Source organism: Cryptotermes secundus, unplaced genomic scaffold (genome assembly GCF_002891405.2).
Source record: "Cryptotermes secundus unplaced genomic scaffold, Csec_1.0 scaffold26, whole genome shotgun sequence".
Taxonomy (NCBI): Eukaryota; Metazoa; Arthropoda; class Insecta; order Blattodea; family Kalotermitidae; genus Cryptotermes; species Cryptotermes secundus.
Genome location: NW_019743656.1, coordinates 2,048,347 through 2,058,837, shown reverse-complemented (window position 1 = coordinate 2,058,837; position 10,491 = coordinate 2,048,347). Strand labels below are relative to the sequence as shown.

The window sequence follows — 10,491 nt, the reverse complement described above, 5'->3', positions numbered from 1 at the left end:
AATATGTTCATGAAGGGAGTTGATAAGAGCCGATCAGTACTTGGCCTATTATTCTCTTCCTCGGAAAACAGTAAAGTGGACAAAGAAAGTTGCCTTGTGGCTTATAAATTGTGCCATTTTCAATTCATCTGTGGTTTTCAAAAATCTAAACCCTCATTCAAAATTGAAATACAAGGCATTTCTGCTGAATGTGGCAAAAGCCTGGGCTACAGACCACATGGTGGCGGCAGTCTTAGTACGACCGGGGCTGTCTACTCCCACCCCCCTGGGCGACTCTCGGGTGATATGTGGAAACATACCCTCGTGAAAATTGTGAAGAGTGAACATGCCAAGCGGAAGCAGCCTTCTAGGCGATGCCGTGTTTGCACAGTACACAACAAAAGGAGTATGACTGTCTACATGTGCAAGTTCTGTGTAATGCCACTTCACAAAGGGAAATGTATCCAGAAATATCACACTCTCAAGCACTTCTAGGAGCACTGGTAAGTGTTCTCCAAAAATTTTAGTTCATAAAATTAATTAGGAGATTTTATATTAATTTTTAAAGTGAACAGTGCACAAGTTAGGGTAGTAGGTTTAAAAATGCCGATCCCCAGGGTGATTTAAATATTTAAATTGCCTGTCTGCAAAGTGTTAAGAACATTAAATTGTGACATACTGCACTTATTTGCATTTTGATGCAGTTGTAGAAAAAGATTTGTATACTTGTAGGACTGTATTATTTTGGAATGGTTTTGCTTCATTTCTTTTCTGAGAACTGTACTTCTGAACATCAAAATTTTATTCAGGTGCGTTCTTAACTATATGGATGTCGATTCTAAAAGGTACTAATGATGGTACATTATACTCGGGATTACTGAGTTTTTGGACTTTGTCCGTCATTTGATATTGAGAACAGAACATTTTGAGAACGATCTGTTTTTGTCCTCAAATGAAAAGGTGGGGAGTTACATACTCATTTGAGTCTATAAGAAAGACATAATTAATCTCAGCCACTTGACCAGGTAATTTACAAAATTAATGACTAAAACATGATATTCTAAAAAAGCATCTGAATATTTTGATTGTCACGATTGTATGTTGTTCCAAAATGTGTGAAGTTCTACTGGGCTGTGTTGAGTCAGAACAGCATAAAAGCATTCAACTTCAGATTGCTTAAAGCTTTGCTTGAATCTTCTCTGGATAGGCAACAAGTCCCAGTCTGTCCAAGAAGGCATATAGTTCCGCTAGATACTCCTTTGGGTGCTTGTGGAAGTGGCCTACGTGTGGAGACTGGTCCCAACATTTGACATATGTCTAGAAACAGACAAAACGAAACCATCATGAGGAAAAAGCAGCATACCGTAGTCCTGTATGGGTAAAGGCCTTGAAGAAGGTTGATCTGCCATCCAAGGAGAATTACCAAATTTTTCTAAATAAGATTCCGGTATCCAGAAAAACAGGAAGCCTTGGAACACATTGGGCCATCATCCCATACAACAACAACAACGAGGAGGAGGAGGAGGAGGAGGAGGAGGAGGAGATGAACTGCATGTGTCATGATCTAATGAACTCACCTTCAGTCCCAACTTTTCCCAATTTTCATAAGCCTTCCTGTTGGACTCCTCGGTGCCTATTGGATCTGTTTTTGAGAACAGCATGAGGGCTGGAGACCTCAGAAGTGTTGAGTGAAATGTCCGACTTGCCACTTCATAATGAACTGTGGCTGCATCACGGAATGTCTTCATGTGATACCTGAACAGTAGTGATTACAGAAAATTATATCCTTAAAGGGCACATTTTAATATTATCCTTTCACTGTCACCCTAATAATAATAATCGGTGAGGAGTACAAATCATGAAGTTCCTCATTATGCAGTTTTCTCCATCCTGTTACATCTTTCTCTTGAGTCCACATATGTCATTGGCACCCTGTTCTGTAAGCCTATGCTCTTCCATTAGAAAGGAAGACAGGGTTTCATACGTATCTACAAAAACAAATTTTAGTTCTGTATATTGTCATTTTTACATACAAGTATTTCAGTAGCATATGGAGAAAAAAAAGACTGTGAACTGGATGACAGCAAGAATTTCAATTTGCAAAAGTGAAATAACAATAAAGTACACACCCTTTTGGCTTGTGATGCCATGTAGTTTGGACCCCTCTGAACTGTGCAGTATTACAGCCCATACAGCCAAAAAAGCATAAAGATTGTTTGCTGGGATGTGATGTCACATAATCTGATGTTTCAGAGAAACCTGCTGCTTTCATCATCCACATAGAAGAGTCGCAGAATGGACTCCTTACAGAGAGTTATGTGAGATTTTGAGGTCCTCACAGAAGTGACCATTCATTGTCTTCTTGGATATAACACTCTTCTTCCCTGAAGATTGAGGAAGGAAATTCCTTAAACGCAGGTAACAACTACCAGACTACATGATTCCACGTCCCAGAAGACAGCAAACTTCATGGTCACTGCTGTGAGACCATCATAGCTCACACAGTAATCTGTATTTTGTGTTTCAGCTTTTCATGGTAATCATCATGAAGTGGAATCATCACCACCACCACTGCTGTCTTCATCTAGTGACAGGTTAGCTTATGTGGTTGATCTACTGCGCTGAACTAATGTGATGATAATGTACAAAGAATGTAACATTTGAACTGCAGTACACTGACAAAAGAATAACGAGTTCTAGATTTATAGGGAAGTTGTGCAAGCGTCACGTAACTTATTTGCTTTATGAAAAATGTGGAAATACACATTTACATACCTAATGTATTTCTCAACAGTTGCCTGAAGGACTGTGTTGTTGGGAAACACTGCTCTGGGAAACCCCACAGGAATCTCGGTTATATCTACCGCACTGTCCCATATATGGCCTACAATGCGGTCAATCACTGGCTGATACCTTTCTTGGTTGTGTGACATCTTTACCATAACTTCTGCCCATAAGTACCCTCCAACTGAGAATCCATGTAGGAGACACTGCTGGTAACACCCATTCAGATATAGAAATCTTAGGACGTCCCCTGCAACCACCTGAAAAAGAAAATTTTATATTTATGCTGATTTGAATATCCATGGTTCTGTATTCATGTTGAGTAACAAACTCTGAGACAAGATTGCAGCATTGTTATCAATTCTGTATTTCAACTCCATATATCAAAGACTGAAGTCACAAGCCTACAGCAGAGGCATTTCTAGGTATTTCTAGTGTCCCCCCCCCAAAAAAAACACAATTCATACGCAAGGCAGAAAGTTCGACAACACTGCTGGCAGATATGTGACAGCCAATGCTGTTTTGAGATGGACACTGCTGAGCGCTGACATGAGGGATCATCAAATCACAGTGTATCTGCAGTACTGTATCACTGTGTAGCAGAGAAAAGATGTTAAAACGAACAGAAGGCAATACCAGAAGACAGAGACAATAAGAAATTAAGAAATTGAACAGAATTTAACAAATAACAGAATGAGGTGGTATAAGAATGTTTTAAAATTAAGTAAAAATAAAACTGCAAAGACAATTCTAAATATGAAACTAAAAGGAAACCATCCAAGAGGAAGATCAGGATGGAAAGAGCAGGTTAGGAAAAATAACACATAGAAGGAAGGAAGAATATGGAAAAAACTTAAAAGAGTTCTGTGAGGACAGAGGCAGAGGGACAGAAGAAAGTCGCTGTGGGATTCCCATGCCAAAGATCCTGAGTTTGAGGAAGGTTCACAGAGAGAGAGAGAGACAGAAACCTCAAAACAGCTGAGGATATGAAAATTTCTGTCTTCTGGGTCACTTCTACCCTGAAGATGGAGGCAGTAAGTTAGAAGGGTCTCATGTTCTAAGAATAAAGGGCACAGGTTCCTCCAAAACAATGGTAAACGTCTAATAGGCTACACTTAGTGTCGTGTCCCAGAAGAAAATAATGTTGATAGTCACCACCACTGACCGTCTCTGTGGTCTGATGGTCAGAGTTCCTGGCTACAGATCCAGAGGTCCGGGTTCGATTCCTGGTGCTACCAGATTTTCTGAGTAGTGGGTCTGGAACAGGGGCCACTCAGCCTCATGAGGCTAATTGAGGAGCTATTTCAAAGGAAATAGTGGCTCCGGCCTAGAAAACCGAAATTCATGGCCATGAGGAGTCAATGCACTGACCACATGACACCCTCTATCTGTTAAAGTTGGCACTAACTTCGCCGACAAGCTGAGGTCAGTATAGTTTGCTTGTGGACTACAGGCCACAGAGGGTTTTTTTTTTGTCACCACCATTAGACCCATATCACAGGATAGTCACTTTCAGGCCAAGTTTTGGCCTTCAGAATCAATGAGTGCAATGGTGACCAGGTCATTATGTGTGAAACGCAGGATACAATTCATTACAATGAGTCTAGGGCATAGTCCATTTCCCAGTCTTCTAATTTGTTATGCATTCAGGGAAACAAAGGATTTAGTAACTGATGAATTATCTTGCATTTAAGTATCGAATGTCATGCATTATTAGTCTGTTTTGTAAAACAGTAGCTGGGAACTTGAGTGCACAGTGTTATTTGGAAGGAAGATCAAATATACATTCAGCTCAAAGGCACATACTTCATACAGTTTTTATAACTTGTTACATTATTAAATAATGAAGTCTGACTCGACTCCAAAATCATCCTGTATATCAAATGTGGTTACACAGTCAAATGAAACAAAAGTCTTAAGTGGAACAAATTAAGTTTGATTGACTTCCAGTTGCCCTTGTGTGTTCATAAATTACACGCAGTATATAAGTGTGGTTTTGTTTACTGAAATTGAGGCTTGGTAAGCGAGAATGATGGTCATCAAGTGGAGACACAGACAATGAACCATCAAAATTATTTAGTCACTGTTCAACTTATATTTATCATACTTTCATTTCTTAAAGAAATAAAGTAGGATGATGGTCTTCTGGAGTGTGACTCTGTGTAGTTTGATAGGTGTGTACAAACATCTTGGAGGGTCCTGCTGCCTCCATCTTCAGGGTAGAATCACTGTAAGATTGATCTCCCTGCATTAATGCAAAAAATGGTTTCTTTCTTATCATCATCCCTTACCAATTTTGTTTGTTTCATGTAGCTTTTCATACCTTTATCTCCTTCCTTCCTTGCTCCTGTATTTCCTTCCCAACCTATCTCATTCATCTCCCTATGCATGTTTTTATCTGTTTATTTTTATCTTGAATATACATTGGAGTACAATCCTTGATCATTCTTTTAATGTAAGTTCACTTATGTGGCATTAGAGGAAGACCATAACCTCAATTTGCTTTGGGTTTCAGTTTTGCCCATACCGTAGCAATAGCACAAATGAATGATACAAATTTTACATGTATCCTGGCATGTCCTACAGTAAGTGCAACTTGAATTCTACCCATATCCTAGCAACAGTGCTACAATCAAATGTGGCATCTGCAGTGGAGTAACACTGTTGTTTATGGCCTCCCCAAGTATGACACACATTGGCTATTATTTACTTGTAAAGAGACAAATAATATAAGTATATAAATTTAAATACTGATATTACCTGGGTGCCCTTCACTGGCCAAAGCAATTGCCATGGTGTAATGCTGACACTAAGCACATCGAAACCTTGATCTATATAAAAGTTGGCATATTTTAGGATATGTTTCTTCTTGGCCATTAGCCAAGATAGCATCACCACCAGAGGCGTATTATTTTCACCAATTTTGGGGTGAGTGAGGTGAAGAGGTGAACTTTTATCGATCTGGATGTCATTATGAGCACTAATAAGTTCAATATTTTTTGTGATCTGTTTTACTGAGTATGGTCTATTTTGTAACAACCAGCTAGGGCCTATGCATGATGAAAATGGAACTGGAGTTGGTGTTTTCTGAAATAAAACAGACAGAACATTAAGCAGGGTTTCTAAATTCCTCCCTAAATAGTCACAGAATTAAAAAGGAACATTTTGAATGAAAGTTATAGAATTCTCTGTAAAAAAAATCCTCTACATTTTAATCTGTGACAGGCAGAAGTGCTGGTCTTCAAACTGAGATATAATGAATCTGGTAGTAAAGTTATGGATCTACCATTCAACTATGAAACAGATTCACAACTTGACCATTACAATTATGTTTCATTGCACTGCATTATCACCATCACTTCTCGTAGTGAGAGTGCATCTTTTCTTGAATGATTATCATTTCAGCCCCTGATCTGGCTTCCATTCTTTCTTGATTGGTTCTCATTTCTTCTCGGTTGGATCTTAATTCAGCCAGCAGGCATGCCATCATCTGTTCCACTGTTTGTTCCATCTTTGTAGGCTGAGACTATAATGATAGAAGAGCCAAAGCAGTGTCCAATCTGACCACTTCTGACACCAGAGGTCATACATAGGTAGGGATTACTATTGGTTGGGGTTGGTTTGGATTTATTGCACTTAACACTCAACTTTACAAATAATACAGCGCTGCTGCTAATCTCTGCACTTTGCAGTTCACTGCTGCAAATAGTACTTTCCTCAGTCTATTACAGTCTCCACTACCCATTTCCTGGCAAAGGATCTGAATACAGAAACTATGTCTCATTGAATTACACACTCTAAATATCAAGAGTACTATTGCACATATAAAGTCTTCTCTTCACATTCAGACTTTCAACTACAATGAACAGCTCTCAATCATTGTAATTCCTCATTTCAATTCTTTTGCTCCAAAACTCATATCCTGGCAGGCTAGCATCTCAAAACTCAACTGACATCTCAGTTATCTCTTCTCAATCATCGACTCCCATCTCAAGAGACTCCCTCAATTACTATTTCAGCTCAAAGTCACATTGCAACTGACAGTCAGTCAGTCAGTAAGTCTCGGTGTCAAGCCCCAGATGGGATATTAATTATTACCATTTGACAGTTACAGTCTTAATTTAGTGGGGTGCCCTCTCTGATGAGAGGACAGGTCTGTCTTTTGCATATGCTGCTGGTACTTGCCAGCGTGGTCTTTCCCAGGTCCGAGTCCCACTGTCTCAGATTTGAGACTTCCCTTTTCGTTGCCTCCTACAACTCACAGGGTGACGGTGGAGGTATCTGACCCCGCCTCCACACAGGGGTTATTTCAGCTGGCCCGGGATCGTTATATAGGCTCGGGGCAGACACAACAGAAAACACCGTTTCCATCATAACTTAACAGTACCTCGACTGTTGCTTGCGTATTCACTGCCGTGGGTATGTGTTTACCGAGCCGTTGCCTAGCAATGGACGTATGTTCTGGCGCCATGTCACATATTTTAATAATACTGAATCGTGTGGAATTCACGTCATTGTAATGACACCTAGAAGACTTCAGACAGATTCCACATGTTTATATTACACGTGTGATTAGATAATAAAATGTTTACTGCTGATGCCACTGCAGTGCATCTGCCAGACCACAACAGACATTGTCCGTGGTTAGGATCCATAATTCCAAAGGCAGTAGGTCATTACAGAACATACAAATGAGGAATGTTATTGAGATTCCTTTTGCACTGCATAATTAAAATACTCAAGGGCATTACTTAGCAATTATAGGCATAAAGCAAAAGATAACTCAACAAGGCTGGGTCATTAGTTGAGGGACTATGCTACACGCCAGAAGGTTGCAGGTTTGGTTCCCGACGATGTCTGATTTTTTCAATTGATGTAATCCTTCAGCCACACTATGGGTCTGGAGTCAACTTAGCCTCTAACGGAAATAAGGACCAGGAACAGGAGCTGGAACAGTGCAGTCAGTACACCAACTGGCTACAGGCTGGACAACCAAGGGATCTGGGTTTGAGTCTTGATAGGAGAAAGATTTTTTCTCTCCATGCTGTCCAGACCAGTTCTGGGTTCCACCCAGCCTAACATCCAATGGATACCAGGGGTAAAGTGGCTGGGGCATGAAGCTAACCACTCATATCCAGTTAGTGCCAAGGTCAAGGAAACGTGCATGGATCTATACATCCACTCCCCCACAAGTTAATGGAATAGTACTGAATCAGTTAAGAACAGGGAGAATACTACTACTACTACTTTTTGTCTATTAGAGTAAGATGCTAACTATAGAGTGCAACTAGCTTATTTCCTTATGCTGACCCAACACTTTAGGGTTTTGCACAATGAAATAAACTAGACATACTTAGATGGTAACATTTTACTTTAATGAGAAATTATAAAGTTTAGTCATGTAATTAAAGAGGGCCGGAGGAATGAGGATATTGCATTAAAAAGTAAAATTTGACGTTCTCATGTCAGTAAGAATCAGGAAATGGTCTTCTGGTATGTGACACCATGTAATCTGGAAAATATTAGGTATATTTTAGTTACTTACATGATTCCTTTGATTTTTAACAGCTGGATGTCTGACTGTAGCCATCACAGTCTGTGATATTGCCATTCTGAACACTGTCATTTCATTCACAGTAATGAACTCCACAGTTTATATAATAAAAATGAAGAAAACTGTGTCCAGTGTAATCTATAAAATAAGTAAGTAGACAGTAATATACAATCCAAAATCCTTCAATAACTTTCTCACACAATCATGAAGTGTGATTAGCGCCCTCCATGGAGCAGAATCTTTTGGTGATACTGCTATTTATGTTAATATGCTGTACTGATCTCATCCTTTATTTGATCAGTCTAATATCTTTAAGGGAGTAAATGTTAAATAAAACTTGTGCACTTTTTGCAGCTTTGTGTCACTTTTATGGAACCTGAAAGTAAGTCCACCACTGGCCCCTATCCTGAGCCAACTGAATTCAATCCATTCCCTCACCTCCCATTAGTAATTACCACTCCCTACAACCAGCAAAGTGTCGTGGCAGAATTCATGCCCCCAACTTAAAAAACTGAGAATAACCTTCACATCCTGTTTCTTCAAAATATATTTTAATATATTCCCATCCATGTATACGTTTCAGAATGGGCACTTCCATTCAGGATTTCTGTTTTTGTTGTAACAAACACACATACTGCCCGGCGAGTGTCACAAACTAAATGTAAATACATAAACGGCATACTAATACTTCATAATGTTTTACAGTGACATTTCTAACCTCAAACCTGAATTATCAAACAGGTATTTAGTCTTTACTTTAGAAGGAAATTAAGTGTAATTTAATGGTTTTGTGACCATCCGTATTGTACAATTTCTGTCATGAACTTTTACAAAATGTATTTTCTTTAAATCATACGTGGCGTTAATTATAAAACACTTTTGACACTCTGACAACAAATAATCACAATTCCCTATATGCTTGTATTTCTTGAACGAAAGAGTTAAATACCATCTACTAAAGCGAGTTCTATAAATACTTATTTTCATTACCGGATAATATGTCACTCTGATGGACATTCAGTTTAATACCTTACAGGCTTTCAAAATTTTTTCCCGATTTCATTAAGACTGGATTGCTTTCAGCACAAGCCGCTGTAAGGCTTCTAGCACTGCTATTCAACACTTGGCAGTAGAATGCAGCGATTACGGGATCGACGGCGATCGACGGCGACGGGATCGGACGGGAGTAGGTGATGGTCACGTGAACACATAGTTGCCCCCGACGAGGCCTTGTAACTCCTTCGCAAAGTTCGCAAAGGCGGCAGATCCCAAATGTGTTTCTACATTTCTTAAAGGCGTTGCAGTATTCCGACCGATTTTATGGTGAGAGCGATTTTTGTAGGTGATCTGCTGCTGATAAGTACTAATTAATACCAGATTATCGTCCATACATTAATTCATCATTTCACGTATCTGTTCTTCTCCATGTCGTCCAGACCGGCTCTGCAGTCCACCCACGCACGCGAAAGCGTAGTTTAGGCACTATGCTGCAAGCCGGAAGGTCGCGGGTTCAAGTCCCGATGAGGTCATTGGATTTTTTAAATTGACCTACTCCTTCCAACCGCACTATCGCCCTGGGGTTGACTCAGCCTCTAACAGAAATGAGTACCAGAAATATTCTTGGGGATAAAGGGCGTCCAGCGCATACAGCTGACAACCTTGCCGCCGTGTATGAGCAGATTGTCTACAAAATGTGGGAACCTCAACATCTCACAACCCTATCGGCCTGTTACAGGGATACCTTTACTTTATATCTGTCCATCATCTATATGAGGAGATTTGCCTGGAATGGAGTGACGTAAATAGGGCCCACGTATATTAGGTGATTGCAATTTTTTGCTTTATGTGTATGAATGAGAAGTCCTGTATGGTAAGCAAACTTTCCAGTGCATATTTAACAAAGATTCCTGTAAAAGTTATGTGTCAGTTGAAGATGCAGTGATGTGGTGTTATGACGTTTGATAAATAGGTACCAAATTATGTGGCATCACATCACAGAAGGCACATAATCTGTATAGGAAGAACCGAATAAAACTGTAGCAGGTATTAGACACAAAGCGTTTGTTAAAAAGGTGGTTCTAAGAAATCACTGATGACATCGATAACTGAAAAATGTGCTTTTATATCAGTAGAACATTTGGTTATGCTGTAGAGTGTACTGGAAAGGTAATAAA

The 10,491-nt window shown here is 39.6% G+C and overlaps 2 protein-coding genes across 4 annotated transcripts in view; one reads left to right on the top strand and one right to left on the bottom strand.

Annotated features, from left to right (window-relative positions):
- LOC111874124 (probable ATP-dependent RNA helicase DDX49) overlaps positions 1-2,722 on the top strand; it is a 20,816-nt gene extending 18,094 nt beyond the window's left edge. Inside the window, exons 10-11 of one of the 3 annotated variants that reach the window (XR_002844488.2) lie at positions 2,233-2,397; positions 2,507-2,722. The gene's annotated coding sequence lies outside the window, so the exon portion shown is untranslated. Of the gene's footprint in view, positions 1-2,232; positions 2,474-2,506 lie in introns of those variants that run through there. The other 2 variants (XM_033755339.1, XM_023869352.2) reach the window with 2 other exon arrangements.
- Positions 959-9,467, bottom strand: LOC111874125 (transmembrane protein 53). The gene is made up of 6 exons (XM_023869354.2): positions 9,308-9,467; positions 8,309-8,455; positions 5,524-5,850; positions 2,755-3,023; positions 1,557-1,734; positions 959-1,296 (listed from the first exon to the last, which is right to left on the bottom strand). Exons 2-6 carry the CDS (start codon positions 8,387-8,389, stop codon positions 1,156-1,158), a joined length of 996 nt encoding a protein of 331 aa, XP_023725122.1. The 5' UTR covers positions 8,390-8,455; positions 9,308-9,467; the 3' UTR covers positions 959-1,155.
- Positions 9,468-10,491: the final 1,024 nt, after the last annotated feature.

Excerpts from the sequence above, each read along its gene's own strand:
- LOC111874125 (XM_023869354.2), bottom strand. The coding sequence starts at position 8,389 with ATGACAGTGTTCAGAATGGCAATATCACAGACTGTGATGGCTACAGTC. Across the intron at positions 3,024-5,523 it reads GGCCAGTGAAGGGCACCCAG|GTGGTTGCAGGGGACGTCCT; the intron begins GTAATATCAGTA and ends TTTCTTTTTCAG. Across the intron at positions 1,735-2,754 it reads ACTGTTGAGAAATACATTAG|GTATCACATGAAGACATTCC; the intron begins GTATGTAAATGT and ends ACTACTGTTCAG.